This window comes from Neopelma chrysocephalum, unplaced genomic scaffold (assembly GCF_003984885.1).
Source record: "Neopelma chrysocephalum unplaced genomic scaffold, ASM398488v2 Primary Assembly neopelma1_24, whole genome shotgun sequence".
NCBI lineage: Eukaryota > Metazoa > Chordata > Aves > Passeriformes > Pipridae > Neopelma > Neopelma chrysocephalum.
The window spans coordinates 34445280-34466571 of NW_020897693.1; the positions used below are offsets into that span (position 1 = coordinate 34445280).

Consider the following 21292-nt stretch of genomic DNA (forward strand, 5'->3'; position numbering starts at 1 on the left):
AAGGCCCTTTATAAAATTGATTAGAAAGTGGGCTTTTGCATGTGTGTGTGTGGGCTCTAATCTGATTTGAGTCCGAGATTGTATCTTTAATTCAGTGCATCGTGGCAACTAACTCACGAACTTCACCGAGAGTCAGAGCCCCTAATTTGGTTTGAGAATACATTAGCAAAACGAGCTCAGAAGGCTCCTTTTCTGGTAGAGCAGGAGGGGGTATCTTGAGGGGGGCCTTGAGGAAGATGGGAAGAATTGGCTTGACAGAGAAGAATTGTGGATTTAAACAAGATCCTGGGCATGATATTCCTGCAGTGGGTCCCAGGAAAAAAAGGAAGGAAAGAGAGAAGATTGATTGATTGCTGGCCTTGCATAAGCTATGAACAACAAAGTGAAGCTCAAAGCAGGCTTAACCCCTTATTCTCAGGCAAAGCGAGAGAACTTGATGTGCTCTTTATCCAAAACCATTTCTCCTCTTCCCATTCTTTCATCCTGCTCTGTGGGCTAGTGCTCAAAGCAGGCACTAACATTGCAGAAGTAATAGTATGCTTTTGCTCTGGTAGATGATCTGCACTATCAAAACTTTTCAGGACTGATCCAACTTGAAGTAAAAATTAAACCATATATGTCTCTGTCTTTTCTCCTTATTTCATGAAATAGAAAAGAAAATGTTAGAAAGAAATAAATAGACCAGCACAGCTGGTCTTTGCAGTAGGAGAGTGAAAGTGGTGTTTTGCTCCAGGTGATATGTAAAAGCCAACCCTGGGGATTGCTAGATTTAGCGGAGTAGATATGTACGTCCACTGACGGCTTTATAGCTAAGCTTGACTCTTCAGATCCTATATTCCTATATGATATGAACTGGGGGTTGTGTAGCATTCTATATGATCCATCAGTTGAAGGGGAGCAGGCGAGGGAAGAAACTCTCCAGATTCTCCCCGGCCCCTTTTAAATAAAGAATTATTTTAATTTAAGAAATTGTTAAAGTAAATGGGAGAGTAACTCATCTTAGGTGCTGTTGGGTGCTATAGAAATACTCAAGATAGGAGTAAATATTTAATTTGAAAATGTAATTAGTAAGCTGTTAAACATAAAATGTTTGCTGTGTTAATTCAGTTTTATGGCTAAGCACACACAGATGTCAGGAAACTCCAAGTTCTACCTTCTTCAGTAGCAGTATTGTATTCCACTTGCAGCTGGGTAGTATTTCTTTTTGCCAGAAACAAATTTGCCAGGAACTAATTTTTTTAAACTGGTACAATTCCATTTATTGCAAGGGAGCTTTACTGGGTTATACCCAGTCCAGCCATTAATATCATGTCTGACTTACATTTTCAAATGGAGGCTCTTAAATTGTGTTTGCAAAGTATTTACAAGATGTCCATTTGATTGCATAGGCAAGGCACTCATTGACACAAATGACTAATATAACTGCAACTCTGTGTTTGTGAGTGAAGTTGACCGAGCCATTGGTTTTGCAGTAAAAGTGCATATCTTTTTAGTTACAATTCAGTATTTATGTTTGAGAATATGACTCTTACTGTGCAATGGCACGTTATGGTTTGTTTAGGCAGAATAACAACAAATCTCCTGACTTCGAATATATTGCAAAATGTTCAGTATAGTGGTCCTTTATTATACATGTTTCCATTGCATTGCTTGAGTATAGAATCAGCCATGACTACAGCTGCACAGAGGACACAACATATTCAGAGAAGATTTGAGGCCCTTCCTCTCAAGCAATGACTTTTGGAAGAGAGCTGACTGTGCTTTCAGAAACGAGGAATCATAAAACTAGATACCTTAGAAATGGAAGACTGTCAGTAGGTCTTGCTGCTGTCGTTTGTATATACGTCTGGATTGATTCAATGCCTAAACTCAGCTGTTGAGCCACCTTCTAGTAATTATTTTAGTTAGCCTTCATACTCTGCAAATAGTATACCACGTGCTTAGTTGAGGTTCCTTTTTCCACCTTCTCTGATGAACTGCTGAGGTCAGCAATTTTATTTCAATAGCTTGCTCTGATGAACTTTATTTCTATACCAGCCTTCCCATCCAGACAACACTGCAGTGCAGAGAAATAATCCAATTTTACTTGATTATTAATAATTACTCTCAGCTGCTATTTTTTCAGTTGATTGATTAGAATAAACTCTGTTCTGATGGAATACACCAGAATCCATAACTCCCCTTCCATTTTGCTACTACTTTAGCTCAGGCTTTTCTGGGCACAATGTGAAGCAGGGAATTGTAATGCAAAGTGGCATTTTAAAATGTGCCTTCTTGCTGTTTTTTAACTGGGTTTGACCAAAATTTATTTATCTGGATTGGTGGAAGAAAACAGGCCTTTAATAATGGCTGTTTTGCAAGCCAGTATTTTTGCTGAACAGATATTTTTCCACTGTTCAGTATTGAAGCTGGATGAAATAGCTTGTTTTTGTTTTAGTCTTCCAAACTGATCATAGACTCTAGGTTTGCAGGAAATGTGCTTCATAGTTACAACCTTGTCCCTTGTCTAACTGGTTGTGTATCCTTCCATCAGGGTTTCAGGCCACGAGTCTCTTTGGAGGGATCTCAGCTTGTAGTTGAGTGAGGTTTTTGCTGTGCCAAATTTGACAGTTTCCTTTTTTTATTTGGAAGGAGCATATTACAAGGCACTCTCTCAACACCTCATGGCCTGAAACCCTATCCAGAAGTTCCGCAGGGACAGAAGAACTTTAAAGTGCTTGCAGATTTGTCAAGAACTAAAACACCTCTGCTAAATTATGCACAAAAAATAGGAAAATGAACATTGATGCTCATGTTTGCACCAGCTTAGTGCACAGTCAGGAACAACCTTTCCTAGCACTGCAATCCAGTCACTGTAGCTTTCTTGCTGATCCAGCCTGTTTTGTACCATATGCTGTGAATGCCAAGTGGTGAGGAGCACTGCAGCCAGTACCGCAGGAAATCGGAATAGGCAGTTCACATGTAGCTGAGAAGAGCAGTGATTTTCCTACAGAGTAGCCGCTGTTTAACCCTGTGGACTGAAATTCCCTCTGGGAAGGTGGTCGGTGAAGCATGGGAGATGGTTAAGATACTTATAACTGTTTTGATTTGCATCTTGGGTTCCTTAAATTCATCCTGTTTTGAGATCAATGCTATTTCCAGTTTGGAGAAGGGGGAGGTGAGAAGATTCCTTGGACATGGATAGAACTTGTCTCCTCTTTGCAAGTAGGAAAGTTGTCAGAGGCATTTAGAGTTTTGATTTATCTGCTTAGGATGAAGCCAAGGGAATAATTAAATCCCAGTTGGAGAGATGTTTTTAGGGAGCCTGCTATTGCTGAATTTCCTCTCTTGGAGAGAAGTGCACAGAGTAGACAAGCCTGTAACAGGTGGCAGCATATGACTTCCAAGGGATGCTCAGGCCAGTGAATATCACCCAGAGATGGAGATGTGTGAATGGATGCACTGTATCCTGTAGTTTGCAATGTTTGGGTAGGGTCGTCAATCTGTCTAGTGTGACTGGCAGGAGAAGAGTGTTTATTGTAGGTGGGAATTTCTGGTTTACCTTGCTTTCCTTCCAAGGAACATTTGAAATAAAATTGTGTTTGAAGGAGTAGTTAAATACTAGACGACAAGTCTCCTCCTCTCAGAAATCCAGTGAAGGGCAGCTATCGCTGCAGTGTTCAACATTCAGGTGACTTTTCAGATCCTAAGGTCCAGTTCCTGTTCAGATCCATAGAAATCACAATTTAATTTCAATAGAGGTTGGATCGAGGCTTAAATGAAGAGCCAGGATACTGTCCCAACTACTTCTGATTCATTTCCCCTGTAGCTACAAAATGCTGGGTAGGGTTCAGGTGGCAGGTAAGGTATTTACACACAATTCCAACATTTTTCTTGAGCAGGCTGTAAAACGAAGCATTCTTTTGTGGCTCACAGATGTGCTAAGGAGTAGCACTCCTTGCCATGAGTGAATGGGAAAGAAGTTTCATTCAAGCTCTCATCAAAGTGGATAGAATGTCCAGGTCAATTTTTGTCAACTGATAGGGAGCCAGAGTTTCAGAGCTTCTGATCACATGCCAGCAGTGATTTCACTGTGATGCAGAAGGAATAGGGTAAAGCTTAAATGGCACCAGATGGAAAAGTAGAGCTGCATTTCTCCAGCAGCACTCAGCTTTCAAATCAGAGAGATTGATTTTTGGCTGCAGGATGCTCCTTGACACATGGTTAATCCCTGAGTAATACAGGATGACCATTTTGTATGAGTTGATGGTGCAGATTCAATGGTACTCTTGAATTTCCAGAAGTTGTATGTAGAGTTCCACCTTTTCAGATTATTTAGATGCAGTTTGTTTGCCAGTCCCCACCTCTCTATGCTGCTTAGCTAAAGGGGATAGTATGAAGTGTCAAAACATTTCTGTGTGCATTAGAACATATGTATTTCTGAATGCAGATAAATAAGGAAAAGAGACCTGCTGAGTGAAGCACAGGCAGAGGACTGTCTGGAAGATACAGGGAGGGGAGCTGCATGGAAATTAGAATCTTGGTTTGCAGCATATTTGTTGTTTGCAAATGTTATTTTATCCCAAATCTGACTGAAACCTGAAATTTTAATTAGAAATTCCAATAAAATTTATTTTGAAGAAAGTTCAAATATTTTGTTTCGTTATATTCCTGAAACAGTGCATGATTGGTCAGTCAAACACGAGGCAGCACATGACAGGCTAAGCAAAACAAAACTAGGAACAAAGCAAAATTAAATATCTCATTTTCATTAGAGTTGTTCTGGAAATTCTGCAGTTCAAAATATTGCCAAAATGAACTTAATTCTCTATGAAACAGAATAGCATTTTTAAACAGAAATGAATTTTTGATTAAAGACTTATAGTGAAGTTTAATTGCAAAGGAGAATGGGAACATGAGTTGTACGGAGGTGTGCGAAATAATATGTAGGGAGGCGGAGATAGGGTTAAGAAGTATTAGAGATTGGGTTATTGTGTAGACTTTGTCACAGGGGACTGGGTTTAAAGTACAGTCAGATATAGGAGGAGGTCAGAATTGGTCTATGTTACAGAAACAGATTTGTGAAGCCAGTGTTTATTCCTCTGGCTATGTTTAACACAGGAATACATTAGCTACTAACATTACTTACACAGGCAAATCTCAGAGCTGTGATGCTGAAGAAAGAGGTTGAAATTCTGCTGTTAATCTGGAGCAGAGACCAGCACGCGAGCACAGAATTTATCTGTCCATCATTCTGCTTACCACACTCATCTGCACACTCCATTCTTTCAATCATAGTTGCTGGTAGATTGTCAAGATGTTTTTGAGTAGTAGGTCCTTCAGGATTGTATCAGTTGGGAAAGCAGTGTCCTGGAGAGCTGCAGGGACTTGCTGAAGTCTATAAGAAGATTAGCGTTGAGGCTGGAAATTAGACTTTGAGATATTTTGGCTGCATTTTAGGGCCTCAGTACACTGTACTTCACTGCCCCATGTCTTAAGTACAGGGCAAGTGACAAGGGTCATAATGTGTATGGGTTCTTTGGCTGTGTAGGGGCATGTGCCTAGTGGTGATCTAGGTGTAGAATGGTTTCCAGAAACTCTGTTCTCAAGAGTGAGCTCAGAGAAAGGATGGGTATGGAGTTAGATCTGGGAGAACAAGGTCTCCAACACAGGCCGATTAGAGAGATGGGTGTGGGCTTAGTTTGCCAAGGGCAGAGGGAACTAGAAGGCTGGGCACACAGTGCAGATGAAGTGTGAGCATGTGGAGTTATAGATCCTGTCTTTATGCATCACATTGATCTCATTCAGTGTGTTATACTTAGCATTTCGTTTATATAATCTCAGGGTGTTATAGGGGTTTGTTTATTTTTAACTCCTGGATGACTGGCAGTTTCAGTGTGAATGCTGTCTGATAATGAAATGGCAGAAGTTTGTCCAGACCTGGCAAAAGATCTTTGTCAAAGGAAATTGAGAGAAATGCACTTTCTTGACTATTTATATTACCTTGTCAGCTGGGAGCTAAGTGCAGACAGGCAAACTATAACGGGGTGGTGAAAGCACTGACCACCATTTGCATGCATTGCTAAATGGTTGTGTCACTTTGTGATACATGTTACATTTCATTTCGGAGTTTAGATAGATTAAAAAAAAGGGGCCAAGGTACATTCTGCATCATGCAGGACGAGTCTAGTGCAAAACCAGCCACCTGGTGAAGTATGTCATATGACCATTGGGACTAGAAGCTGTCTCACAACTGTATGGTTGTGCCTGACCTCACTGCTGGTGGCCACTCACAGACTTATCATTTGTGTTGTGTTTCCTTTTGCAGACAGGGTTTGAGTGAAACCGGTTCGGGGATTTGGCAGAGGATTCCCTGATGTAAACAGAGTGCTGAATTAATAGAGATCAACACCTGCCAAAGATCCCTCTCTCACCAATACCTCTGGATGGCCTTTTCTTGCTGTATCACCACCAGATTCTCCAAAATCAGTCACATTGCCCAGAAGAATGCAGCAAGGACTGAGGGTTTTCTCCCCAAGTTAACACACAGCATTCGGCATCCATCTCTAGGGGCTACTGTACACTGTTGGAGCTGGGCTCCAGAAATTGCTTTAGAAATGACCCTGTTTGCCCTGATGGGCTTGCAGTTCTCACTGCCAGCTTGTCATCAGACATTGATTTCTATTTCCCAGTGCTCTGAACTCTTGCACAGCTCACACACAGTGAGCTCAGCTGTCGGCATTGTCCACTGGAGGGAAAGTCTTTAGCTTTCAAGACCTCCCACTGTCAAAATATTTGGTAAAGCTGTGTCGTAAGTGAATTTGTACTTCTGCCTATCTGCTTCTGCCTATCTGTACCCTTTGTCCATCCAGGTTGCTCATGCTTCTCTTTGGCATGTGTCTGTTCCCCTTCAACCTAGTATTGTCTGTCCATCTTCTTCTCTTTCTGTGCATCTAATGGAGGTTGGTAATCCTGTTAGGTGCTTGCAGCGGGCACTGCCGAATTTGCTTGTGAACGCCTGTGCCAGGTCGAGTGTCATTGCCAGCAGCACTCTTGGCGGGATGAAGGTTGCATTAGCGAACAGTAATTGAAATGCAAAATAACATTTTGATCGAGCGAGCAGGCTGTTTATTTATCAGATCAATAGCCAAAATGCCCCATCTGGAGAAGTCAGCGTGATAACAAGTGATAGCATTCCAAGGGCAAAGGGAACAAGCACAGCAGGGAGGACATGCTGTCAGGGTGAGCTGGTTTGGGTTGGGTCACACCAGGCCGTCAGTTGCTGAAACTTGCTTCTTTTTGGGTCCCTTCTTTGAAGAGGGCAGCCCCTCTCCTAGTAGTGTCACAGAAGGTTTGTTTTCTCTGGACAGAGAGCAAACTGTTCTTAAATATGAGATCAGACAGAGTGCAGACATATGTAAAATCATGTGAGGTCTTCTTCCTCTCGTGCTCTGGTAGATATAGGACTATGACTCAAGGTGCAGACTGCAGATGATGTGGCTCAGTTAGGCAGTGTTTTTTTGATTGTTTGTTTTTGCTTTACTGCATTATGTTTGCTATAAAGGTCTGAACACTCACATGATGATCAGGAAATATGAAGTCATAGTTTGGCTTCTATAGCAAAGCTGCTGGAATGGTATCTAGGTGCATCCACATGATGAGGAAAGGAGGGATCTGGAAGAATGGGTGTGAGAAAGGGATTTGATTGTATTTGCACAATAAATTTATTGTGCGTATGCATACCTGCTATACACAGATACCCTACAGAATAAAGCCTTGTAACACTTAAGCCTATCTCGGAAAGATGCTATATGAAAGTGTAAAAGCAGCTGTATAGCTTCTTTGTGGGTCCCTGACCGTCTATCTCTGTGCTTTGCTGTGTCTGCCTGGTAGCTTCTGCTTGGCCATTAGCAGGGATGCGAAAGACAAGGAACAAGAAGTGAAACTGAGGTTGAAGAGCTTGCAAGCTTGTGGTTTTTTCTTTCATGTCCCAAAATAGTAAGAGGGAAAAATGGAAACTTCATGGGACGAGGAAATAATATATTCACCATGACAGAAAGGAATATTTTGGTGAGGTTTTTGTGATCACGTTTACTTAAATTTTCCAGCAGTGCTGACAATTAGTGAGAAAAATTGAGGTAATTAAAAAATATTTTGCTTTAGAATTTGTTTGGGCTGAGTTGGGGTTTTTAAGGGTTTTGTTTGGGGATTTTTTTGTTGTTGTTTGGGGGTTTTTTCAGTCTAGAGAAAGAAACATGCAAAGTTTGCAGAGTATTGGGGGAAATTATATGTTTGTTCTGTTATACGGTTTTTTGTACAAAGAGCAGTTTGTTGGCCATGATCTACTCCTCATCTCTTGGTTCAGACAAGTAAGAATGCAGGACACTATGGGTCTTCAGGTAGGGCTGGGCTTGAGTGGACTGGAAGCTGCTTTGTCAGTCAAAGGATATGGGGACAGTCTGGAAGATGGATGAATGAAATGGATTTAGAATAAGTCATTAGGGTTAGAAGCTGGAATTTGGGTCAGATACAGCTGCCTACTTAATATATGCAGTGTGTGGTAAGAGATTTGCTAAATACCTACCAAAGGTGGGAGTTTAAAGACTCAGCAAAACTGAACCCTGAGGTTATTCTAAAGAGATAGCTAAAGATAATCCTGTATGTTATAGCAGTCTAAGGTGTGCAAAAGAAAAACAGTGTTTCCATGTGTCGTCTGTTTTCCTTACACCTGTGGTATTCATTAGCTCGAGAGGAGCTGTTCTACAGTTAACTCTGTCATGTACTCCCTTTCTTTGTTTTTTCAAGTGCTGTATCTCAGCCTCATGTGCAGCACAAGTTTCTTGTCTGTCCTTGACCCCATGTAGTTCTCTTGTGCTTCAGTCCGCACTGACAGCCCAACTCACTCCCACTTCCACACTTTTGCAGTGATTCGGGAACATCTTTACTATGCCAGATCCAGTGTTTGCTCTGACACTGCTACCTTGCTTTGCTACGGTAGAAATGCTTTCTGGAGAAAGCACTAATTGCCCATTGTTATTTCCCATTCTGTAATTTATGTGGAACTAATTTCAGTCCGTTTTTCAGGATCTGTCAGATTTTGAGTAGTGTTTCTAATGATGAGGCACTTAGTTATAGATTTCTCTGAGAGCTACAGGTGGAATCTAGGCAAAGCCCATCTATTCTGTCTGGATTTTCTTGGCAAGGATGGGAGAAGGAGGCAGAGTCCCACTACAACTGTAAGTTTTGAAGCATAAGAAAGAGAAACCTTCCCAAAAAATATTAACACCTCAAAACCAGAGAATTTCTAAATGCATCGAGGTTGAAGAACACTCAAGTTCAGATTTTGTCTCAATAAACCTCAAGTCCTCCTTCAGTAAACTAGTATTCCTAAAGAAATGTCAATTAATAAGTCTCTTTTCACATTTGTTTCTAGAATTATGTCCTTGATATGTAAGTATCTCCCATCCTAACTCCTTGCTCAAACACTTAGAAAAATTAAGCAATACCTCTGGGTCTCTCTTTTTTTCATGCCATTGTTCACTATGAATTGTAGGCAAGGTTGAAAAGAGGAATGCTTTCAATGAATAACTTGAAATGCAAGGAAGTGCAGGCTAAAGAATTCACAGTGGTGGCAGTTTTCCCTCAGAAATCTAAGAGATTAATGAATGAAAGAAAAGGTCTGTGAGATGAGGTGTTAGATCAGTCTGGGATGCAAAAGTAAATGTGATATCAATGGCAGTGCTGGAGGTTTTCCTTTCCTTGCTCACTGGAAAAGATGGAAGGAAAATTCTGTTGTACAGGTGTTTGAAATGTGCTTTACTGAGCCTCCTGGTGTGTGGGTCTCATTCACAAGTGTCTGAAGGACACTGAAGGTACTTAGACAGAGATTATAAGTGCTCTAGATAGGTCAAGGATAAAGACAGACACTCAAGAAGAAATGAAGGTCTAGCTGAGCATTTCGACAGGGATTGAGTTGCAGCTTTGCTATGAGCACGAAAAAATTGTTGAACTGCTGTGAGCAGTCCTCCAGATGTAGAAATAGCGGGGGAAGAAGTGGAAATGTGGAACACAGAATGATAACATGGCAGGGGGAAGGAAAAATTATGAACACCAAGTCAACCCTGGTCCTTGTTGTGCTGTGATATCAATAGTAACTATAAGCAAGAAGCATTAGCTCAAGTGCTAAAGCAATTCACTCTGGAGGGAGTGCCATTAAGTACACCAGAGGGCAAGGTACCTTCAAAAGGCAATGTGTTAATAAGAGAGGGAATTGATAATATGTGTCACACCTCCAGATTAATTGTCACTTCATCTGTGTGGTACTTCTTACCATTTACTAACAAGACTGTTGTCATAAGGGTGAAGAGAAATTACAGTAATGAGGAGAGGGATGAAGGCTAGTAGGAAATCTATAATGTCTTCTGCCCATGAGAGCCTTTTTTATTTATTAAGCAGCCTCCAGACAGTTTGCTGCAGCAGCTTTTTTCAGCATGAGCTAACTTGGGCTAGAGAAGATCTACCAATGTGTAACTGGGCTCTGGTTGTGCAATGGGTCAAAGGGATAAAATATCTGCTGGGCATTAGACAAGCAAGTACTATTTGTGTAAGAGCCAGAATTTGAGCATTTGCTGTCTCCATCCCTTAGCTTGCAGAAGAACCCACCTTTGGGCCTCTGTCATCCCTGCTGACCAAGGAATGTCTTCCTCCAGTCTACATGGCAAAACTGGTCTCATCCAGTGACACACTTCAGTAGATCTCATACAACCCAATTTTCTTCAGTAATACCAGGGGAACAGATCCCTGGAGATAGTTCTCTAGCTAGGTTCTTGGAGTGCTGGGACTTTGCTGGCTTCCTTACATATTTTCATTTTAGCTTCTTCAGGCTCCCGACTCAAAACTTCTTCCCCTGACCCACCATCAAATTATGAAGCAAAGGAAAAAAATCTCCATCTCCCTTCAGGTCAAGGGTGAAAGGCAGGCCAATTGTGATTCATTTTTACAAAATAAGCCAGGTCTAGATGCCCAGCAAAGCAAAAACCAACAGAAAATGCTTGTAATTGGAATTAGGATGGTGTAGCTCTTTTAGAATAAAATGCTGACACTTGGACCTTGTCAGAACCTGGCAGACGAGGGTTGTGAACTACAGCTTGGTATTCATGCTATGGAGTACAAGTCACACAGTGCTTTCCACTTCAAATTAGAGAGCAAGCTCTTTAGCCTTTTTGTAAGCTATGGTTTATGTTTCTTCCAAAGACAAGTATATAGTATTTGGGTGGGCATATTATGGACAAATGCCTTGAAAACTGGCTGTCTGGGGCTTGCCACACTGTACAGAATAGGAGCATAGCCCATGCAAGCCAAAGGGAAATATGACAGAACTCTTAGAAATAAGATCTGCACTCCAGAGAAAAATATTTGGATTGATCTGAGGTTCTGACTCTTTTGTCCTTTATAGCAATGCAAAATACTGTGATTTAAACAAAAAACCTCTAAAGTCTATCACTGGTAACTTAGTGATTTATGTTTATGATCATGCCCATCATGCTTGTACTACTCAAGCTCTTGCCCACCCTCAGAGAGAAATTAAGTTTGTCCTGGGAACATGATATGTTTCTGTGTGATAGAATAAGCCCAGAAAAGACTCCTGGACTGTGGCTGATATGACTGAGTTACCCACAGTTAGCCACTGTACAGGAGTAAAGTGGCACATTAGCAGATCCCCCTGTTGTACGGAGAAGAGCTGTCACTATAGATAAAGAGTCTCTAGATGGTGTGTCTCTCATTTGAAGTCCATATGGAGTAGAAGAGCAGGAGAAACCAGTGTGGGTGCTGACCCTTTGCCTCCCTAGCACGTGTGTGGGTGTTCTCACAGCAGAGAGGCAGAGCTGGGAGCATGTGTGTGAGCTGTCCATGGTAAGAGTAGGTCGACCAACAGGTGTGGGCATCTCAGCTCCATGACATTAACTCTTTGCACACGTGACCTAAGATTACACTGGCTGTTATTGCAGCTGTCACATCTAGCCTGCCACTTGGAAAACATTATTTATTTCTGTGTCCTGTATCTAAAAAAAACCACCTGTCAAAATCTGGCTTTTTACTGGAGTTAGAGACAGTGTTTGAGAAGTTGATCTACATTGTTTGTCAGCCCGCTGTGGGTTGCAAAGCTCTCTCATGTGGCCCACAAAAGACACAAAGTCTGTGTTGCCAATGATGTGCACATCTCATTTACACATGCAGCGCAGATTTATGTCATCTGAACTAACAAATACCGATAGCAAAAATAGGCCTGTACCAGAGAAGAGGTTGGATGTTTTATCCCTGTTATCGTCAGTGTTTCTGTAAGCTAAAGCTTCTTTGGTCTTTCACAACTGGTTTAAAAATGTCTCTGCAAACCAGAGTGGGCTTTTGTCACAAGCTGGTGCCTGGAGTGAGCAGCTTTATACTGGCAGACTTCTCAGTAAAACTTGAGTCTAATGTGAGGACTTCAGGACTAAAGTGCAGTTCCACAAGCACAGCTGTATGGCACCTGGAAGTTACAAGCTGTACAAGCATCTTGCCTGCAGGGGTTTCCTGTTTTATGGTTCTTTAGAAAATCAAGATTTCACTCTGTCTGGAATCCACATCCAGTGTGAAAACCACCCAAAAAAAAAGAGCCCATTTCTGACCTTCTACATTTCTCCTTGTGCCCAGAATAGAGAAGATTTTGCCTGAGGAGGGCCTGAGTGTTTTCTTTCTCCCCTTCCATCAATTGATACTAGTTCTACAACTGTATTTCAACTTTCATTGTAATGATACTTTTAATCTTACTCTTGGAACAACATGCTGGCTTGATGACTTTGTGACTTTTTCAGGCAAGACTGGTGAAGGGACTAGACTACATGGCAGAACTTCTGGATGTTCAGATGCCCATTCCATACCCTCCTTCAGGAAACTGGAGTGTAGAACTGAGCTATCCTTGTATTTCCTATGAAAGATGAGGATTCAGCCACTAAGGAAGCTCAGCAGCATTGTCACTAAACTTTTTTTTTGATCCAGTTAGGAATATGGAGAGCTGCAATAGAGAAGGTACAGGGTCATTGACTTGGGTTTACATGAGCACTCAGATGCTCAAATGGTATTAAGTTACTGAATTGTGGATACTTTTAGCTGATAGAAAATTCTCCTGGTGGGGAGAAGTTACCTTCTGTTACAAAGCTGGATATTGTTCTGCCTGTCTTGCTAAGCAGGTGTGAGTGGTGGGCCTTGTTTTTTCTTGAGACAGGTGAAGGCTTGTAGATAAGGACTACTGAATTATTGTAATTTCCATATCCAGAAGTGGAGTTAAAGAGGTGAATGTAGTTACAGATTACTATTTCTGGCAAAAATAACCTCAAAAGATGTGCAGTAAAATAGCCTTATCTGCACCAATTCCAAACTTGTAATCCTTGAAGTTTAAAAGAAAAAAAATTGGGGCCAATATTTACTGCCTTAATTTTATAACACTAGTCTTTTGTTCCTTTCAGGTCCTGTCCATCTAGCAATCTTTCGCTCTCTTAGAGAGCATTAAACTCATAAGCCACTAACGGCTAAATACCAGCCATTGTAGAGAAACAGCAAAAGATGAACGGCTGGAGAAGAATTGGGGAAGCTTGTAACATTAACTCAATATCACTACCCAAGGGAGAGAACACTAATGGATAAAAACCTAAAGCACAATCTCAACTTGGTCTAAACTTTTGTATTTACATCCAGAATCACTGAGATCAGACCATGCTTGTCTGAGGGCAGTTGTAAGCACATAAAGGCTAACACCGTTGTTACTGATAAGTAGCAGTGGGTTTATGAAACAGGAATACAGCAGACAATAACCTTTCTTGACACAATTAGATAATTAGCGAGCAAAAGGAATGGAATGAATAGACTGACTCTGGACCATGCATGAGCTTTTGACACAAAGCTGTGCAAAATCTTATTAGGGAAATTAGATCAAATTGGGTTTGATACAAATCCTGTGAAATGAATCATGGATCAAATGACAGAGTGTAAACAGAAGGGTTAGAGATATTCTTTATCCTTCTGCAAAGGTGGTGTTCAAAAGGGCAGTGTTTCGACTGTAAATATTCATTAGTGGAGGAAAATGTAAAGCAATCAGTCTCAAATTTACAGTTAACTTAACTGAAAGGTACTAGAAAAAAGATCAGAGTGAAAAAAGAAGAGCTAGCCTGAAAAATTGAATGTTATGAACAGGCTTTGGTAAAACAAGTGGCAATTAGCACTGTGTAGTTTAAAGATGATACTGGATCTAGTTTAGAACAAGGAGAATCTCCAAATTTCATGTTGCGCAGAGCACAGTGGCAAAAGCAGCTTATGTTCAGAGAGGTCCCGGTGAGACAGTAACTATCAAATGATGTGAGCTGATGTGCAACCTGATGTCTGGCAAAGCTACTGCTCAGTTGGTCCATATGTCTGCCCGGCTGTGTGCTTTCCAGAGTGACTCTCCCCTGTAGTGCTGTGGCATTGCGCTGTGCAATTCGGGGCACCTTGCTGCAAGAGAGACCCAGGCAAGTTGGAACAAATCCAGAGAAGGACCACAAAGATGCTAAAGGGATTAGAAGGAATGACCTATGATGAGGAAAGGTGAAAAGAACGAAATGTTTAGAACCTTTAAGCCTGTTACATGGGCACAGAAATAGTAACGGAGTTTCCTGTGCCAGCACAGAGGAGAGTTGGATCAAGTCTCTCTCCTTTTACATTCCTATTAAGGTAACTAGAGCCGAGCAAAATGACTGTTCATCACTTTGAACTCTTTGCAAGAAACATTTAGCTGTTCTTCTTGAAGTTCAAGATGTATCTCATTGCCAGGGGACACTCTGACTCTCTTTAAAAATCAGCACGGAATCTCCATGAGACTTGCAGAAAGTCAGAGGCCAGAAAAGAAAAACACAAGAGAAAATGGCTGAAGTCTAACCAGCACTCCCTATGTATTGCTGCCTCCTGGAAGGGAACAGGAGGGTCCTCAGCTGGAAGGATGTAGGGGGTTGTTACTATCCCTGATTCACTATCAAACAGTCACTGTTTGCATGCTTGGGAAGGAAGGCTCCTTAATTGAAGTTGTGAGTTGAGAAGCCTTTTTTCCCCTCCACTGGAGGGAAATATCTCAGGAAGTCCTCTTGAGGTCATCTATGAAAGTTAGGCTATTTAAGAAACAAAAGCTGGGATTTGGATTCTGCTGATGGAATCTGCCAGTACAGCTCATCTCTTTGTCATGCCTTTTTTGTAGTGTTGTCCTTGTGATTCCAGCTCCTTTTACTGTGGAGATCCTCAGTGCCGAACAGTGTTTTATGGTCATTTTGCCTTCCATTTTGACCCTAATCTCATGTTGCTGTGTCCTGTGATCTTCATATCTTTACCAAAACTGCACTTCTCAGGTAGGGAGAGGCCCCAGAACGAGGCCAGCACAGCAGCTTTCAGCTTTGCTATGAGATGCTAAGATCTGCTCTCAGTTAGCAAAGCTTCATCTTTGCCCACACAGTCAGCTGGCATCACACTAGAAGTTCTGCAGTCTGTCTAGGAGCCCTGCAGGATTAGAGATGAATGCACCTGCAGCAATTATTCCTGTAACTGCTCCATGACCTCTAGTTCGATGTGGCCCTCTAGGCAAAAGCATGGGCATTTATCAACTCATCACACTGTCTCTGAGACGGACCAAACCCTGGATTCCTCTCAGGTAACACCAGGCAAAGCAGCTGAGGAACATGAGATGCCTGCCCATACTCTCAAGGTCAACAGTCTTGCCAAATAACAAACTTGGCTGATCGATCCCAGAGATAGGAGATGAGGTCAAACACTGAGGATGAAACAGAGAAGGGAGAATACTTGGGTCAAGTGAGATCATAAGGATGCGACTGTGAATTTGCTGCATATCAAACATCTATATTCCTATCAACAGACACACAGATGTGATATATATATGTGTGCACTCCAGCCTTGCTGATTCACAGAATATTTTGTCTTGTCCCCTGATGGCTTTGACCTCTTGGCAGAAGGACTTGCCACAAATACCAGGTAAATAGGCTGAAACTGAAATAGAAATAGAAATTACCCACATGACCATGGTATGGTAACTTTAAACCACCAGAGCTTCCAAAAAGAAAAGTGAAGCATCCCTAGTCATTCAAAATTCTTTGGCCATGTCATCAGAAAAATGCATGTGTTTAGTTTTTCGTAAAGCTTTTGACAAATTATCTTGCTGAAGGGAAAATTTAACCTCTCAGGTTAATACTATTATCAATTAAAAAGTGTCAGAGACAGAAAGAAAGGGTAGACATACCCTACCCAGAGAAGAAAGAGAAGTCAATTTTCAGCATGATAAAGGTTAACACAAATCACCCACAAAGATCAGTGTTGTGGTGTTTGATCCGTATGTTAATGATCTGGGAAGTGGGTGAACAATGAGACTGCAGATGACATCAAACTATCATGAAAGACTGAAGAACCCCAGAGGATCTTAATAAAGCTGGGTGTGTGGACTGCAAAGCACAGTGGTAGATGAGATATGCTGTTGACTATTGCAAAACATTGCACACCAGAAGGCAATAATTTGATTTTTCATACATCCTAATGGATTCTAAATTAACTGCAGCAACTCAGGAAAAGATCTGAGGATTGCAGTAAGTAACTTTCTGATATGCTATGCTGAAGAAATGGTAACAATTTAGATTTTAATTTAAAGAGGGAAATAAACCAAACAGTGTAAGGAGTTATACAATAGATAGGCTGAAAATAACATTGAAAATATTGTAACATCACTACGTAATTGATGGCGTGCCTTTGTCTTGACTGTTGTCCAGACCTTCAGCCGGAGAAGTGATGGAGCAGTGCCAGTGTCATGCTGCTGAGGAGCTGGCTCATTGAACTCTGTTCTGGACTGAACAGAAATAGCCAGACTAGAGGAAGTTCAGAGATGGATGATGAGGCAGATAAGAGATCTGCAAAAACTTCTGCATGAAGAGCAATTATATAGATAATGAAGAACTGAATGAGGAGAACACGGCAAAACTACATTTCCTGAGGAGAGCCAGGACATGTTCAGGGAATCTGAAAGGCTGCAAATACATTATAGGCAAATAAGTGGAATTTTAAAGTGGAATTAAAAATTAAAAATTTTAAGTGGAATTTAAAAGTGGAATTTTTGCTTGTTTGTACACTGCACAAGTAATCTCTGGAACTCATTGCTTTAGATATCATAAAAATTAGCAGTGTTCTGAAAAAAAAGATTGAACATTTATATAAGGAATAAGACTATCTGTGAACTAAAACAAATAAGAATAGCTTGCAAATTTGGTAAAGATTCCATAGGCTTTAGAGCATAATCGTCTCTTTAAGAAGTGGGAATTTGCGTGTCTATGCAAAAGCCCAATACTAGTAAATAGAAGAAAGATTAAGATTTAAGATTCAGCCAGAAGAAATTTTTGATCAGATTATTTTCCTTTAGTTTCTAAGCTCCTCTTTTAGTGATGATAGTGCTGCAGAGTGGAGGGTGGAATGGGGGGGAGAGGAGGAATTCAACTTGAAAATTGATCAAAGATTTCTGTATTACAGGTAAAAAAATGAAAATCCAGTCTGAGCAGGTCCTTTCTGCAGGGTCTGTTCCTGAACTTTTTGCTTAAAGCCAGGGCAGCATATTCTGAACTAACCAAACATCTTTTTCACCTGGCCTGCCACAGGCAAGCTCATTTCTTTCTGCTGTCTCAGGGGTAGATTGTGTTTGATCGGCACTGATGCCCCTTCCCAGCCCTACAGCCTGTGAACAGCCTGATAATATGACCTACATGAATATCCTTGGCTTTATTCTAATGTGAGTTTGTGGGGAGCAGGCGGGCTATTGTACCGATATTCCTGAAGAAGAACCTGGGTGGGGTTGAACTGTCTGAGCCAACCGGAGTTGAACTGAGGTGGGAAAAAGAGGGCTCTCTTTTGACTAACCTGGAGCTGGGTTTGGCCAGGAGGTCGCTGAGTGCCTTTGCTCTCTCCCCGCAGGCTGCTCGGCAGAATGGCCACAGAGGAGCGGCACCTCTCCTCCAGCTGTGGGTCCTTCATCAAGACCGAGCCCTCCAGCCCGTCTTCTGGCATCGACGCCATCAGCCACCACAGCCCAAGCGGCTCCTCCGATGCTAGCGGTGGCTATGGCATCGCCATGGGTGGCCACCCCAATGGCCTAGACTCACCCCCCATGTTCAATGGCACGGGGATTGGTGGTGGGTCCTGCCGTAAGCGTTACGACGACTGTGCCAGCGCCATCATGGAGGACTCACCCACCAAGTGCGAGTACATGCTCAATGCAATCCCCAAGCGGCTGTGCCTGGTGTGTGGGGACATTGCATCTGGGTACCACTACGGCGTGGCTTCCTGTGAGGCATGCAAAGCCTTCTTCAAGAGGACTATTCAAGGTACGGTGGGAAGGAATCCAAACTGCAGCATTCACTCCATAGAAGTGGAGGGCCACAGCCCCAGACATTGCTGAGACTGCAATGTCACATAAAATGGGGAAGGGGAGAGTGCATGTAATGTACCTGAGCCTCTATCCTTTTGTATGCTTCCTCTCTCCTCCTAATCAGCTCTGGCCCTCCCAAATGAACATGAACATGAAGTTAGGCTATGTGGTGGTAGGAACTTTTGCCAAGTTCCTAGCCTGGCTGGCTTTCACTAAGATGCATCTTCTTTGAAGATAAAAAAACTAGTCACTGAAGAAGACAAAGATACCCTGTTTGTGTCAGTCTTACTAAGGATGAGAAATTCCTCAGGTTATTTTGAAAACCTCAGTGCATGCATGAATAGATGAATTGCAGTGCATTGCTCCTGCATGTACAATTCACATATGAGGGGTATGGCTGTGTCCTGCCTGCCAAAGGTGTGCTTGCAGATGTGCACACGCACAGCTACAATATAGCCAAAAGCAGGAGTGCATCCAGATAACATCCAACACCCATGATGCTTGGGTGTACTTGCTTACGCGTGCCCCATGTGAGCAAACATGGTTGGACATACAGATACTCCCTTTATTTCCTACTTTCTCTAACTGGAAAAAGGACAGGATCATTCGTCTTCCAGTGGAAAGTGTATTGAGTTCACCCAGCTAAGATGGGCTGACTGGAGACAAGGTGTCCTGTGAGCAAGCAGCTGTGCGTGTACTTGGCTGTTGGCTGGGGTCAATCCACCACACCAATACTGCCTTGTCTCCTGTGAAATGAAAGAAATGCACATATGGAGAGAGCACTCATTTTGTTAATCGAATGGGTCTGATTACACTCTGTTTCTGGAGATGTTCAACTCTGCAGTGGACAGAGCAGTCCAGGATGCAGTTCATTCCAGGTCTCTGCAAAAGTCACTATTTCTAGCTTGGTTTCTTAGATTTTAGATGACTCTCCTTCCTGTTATCCAGCTGTGGAAATAATCACTCTTCCACACTGACACTTTTTTCTTTATTATGCCATGTGGAAATCATTGCCATCTTTAGGGCATTGACCAGTTCTCTGGCAGGGCTTTGTGTGATTTGTCATTGCTTAATCTCTGTGATTGAATGTGAATTTTTACGTGCACTTCTGACTGTCAGCACTGACTCCATCCCTTCTCCAGCTCTTGACCCATTCCTAGTGTTTCTTTTAGGCATATTCAGGTGCTAAAGGAGGGACAGGGTAGCACTCTGAAGCAAAGTCCTAGGGACTCCTAATACAGGAAGAAACAAGATAAGTAACTCCTCCTGGGAGCAATACTGGAGCACCTCTGTGGCAGAGCAGGAGACCTGGAGAAAGAGGAGAAGACCTAGGAACTTTTGAAGAGTTTTCAGAGAGAATGAAAAGAAAATGATGCAGGGTAACAGTACCTAGAGCCTATGTCAGCCTGAGTGATGTGTCAGCTGACTTAATCCCAAGAGGGGAGAGTGCTTCCTTCCAGCCTTCTCTCCCCAGCACAGCCATATTCTTTCTGCCTGTAGTTCCCTAATTGATTGCCTGTTAACGTGTAACAGATGAGGGAAAGAAATAAGTGGAAATCTCTCTCACTCTGTCATCAGATTGCTCTGGCGACTGAGGTACCAAAATGCTTTTCTTCCAAAGAGTGTCAGAGTCGAGTGTGCTGTGCCTGAGGGTGAGCAATTTCAACTATGAAACTGAAGGCTGAACCCACGGGAGTCGGCAGCAAATAGGGCTGCAGAGTTTGGTTGAGTCAAGAAAGTGCACCATTCCTGGGGCTCTGCTGCAGTGCATGCGATATCCAAGCATAGCCCTGGGTGTGCAGGGAAAAGGATTTAAGGATCATATAAAAGAGAAGGCGAGTGGCAAGAGCATTTACAAAAGGTGTTTATCCTGCAACTTTATTATATTCAGTAGCTGTGTTAAGCATCTAACAGACAAAGTGAAAACATCTTCATTCAGTCTGCCTAACATTGCAGAAAGCATGCAGATGTGTATGTTATACCACTGCATTCCCTGCTAGTATCAAAAGACTTGCCATGATTTGGTATCTGGGAGTGGCATTGACTCGATGGTTAGAGCACAGAGATGGAGCGATGACCCCAGGATTCCCCAGATGCAGTAGGTAAATTCATCATCAGGCTTTTGTGGTCTCAGACCAGCCACTTCACTTCTCTGTGCTTGAGTATTGACAGATGAAAATCTAATGGCAGTACTTATTCTGCTGGCCCTATGTTAGGTATGCATGCTGCCATAAAATGAGTCTAAGTCTTTCCTGAATTATTACACTATCTAGATACCTCTGATCATGAAGGAGAAGCTTCACATGAATTTGCCCTTCCAACTAGCCCCGCTCCCCTGCTACAAATGACCCCAGTCTGCCTATGGGGTTCTTTTAGCTGCATGAACTTATGGAAAACCTGCCTATCTTGGGGCAGGAGCATCTTGCAATAGCCTCTTCACTCCCTCTGCTGCTGTAGCAGAGCAGCAAGAAGAACGGCATTAAAGCTGCAGACCTTATTTGAGCATGACAGCTCTGCAACTCACTTTCCCACTTAGCCAGATGAGGCCAGCCTGTCCTGGACAACACGAGGGCTGTTGTTTTTCAAATGATGGGGAGAAGATAGGCTAAATGCCAGCAGGGATGCAACTGGTTATCTCTGAGATCACTAATATTGCTCTATGAGAATTTTCTGTCAGTAGGATTTTTCCAAAGAAAAGTGGAATTTTTACCAAGTCAGATTTCCCCAAGAAAAATTTTAATGATAGGAAAAAGAAAAGAAGGCAGGAAAATCCAAACCATTGATTCAGTTCAAGATGAATTGGAGTGTTTGGTTTTGCTGAACAAAGACAGGATCACACAA

The 21292-nt window shown here is 42.2% G+C and overlaps 1 protein-coding gene across 3 annotated transcripts in view; it reads left to right on the forward strand.

The window, feature by feature from the left end:
- Positions 1 to 21292, forward strand: part of ESRRB (estrogen related receptor beta) — a 130782-nt gene that overhangs the window by 70764 nt on the left and 38726 nt on the right. For 2 of the 3 annotated variants that reach the window (XM_027672200.1, XM_027672192.1), the window contains exon 2: positions 17998 to 18407. The exons of the other annotated variant lie outside the window; for it this stretch is intronic. In XM_027672200.1, coding sequence (XP_027528001.1) covers positions 17998 to 18407 — 410 coding nt within the window. The remainder of the gene's footprint in view (positions 1 to 17997; positions 18408 to 21292) is intronic. 3 annotated transcript variants of the gene reach the window in all.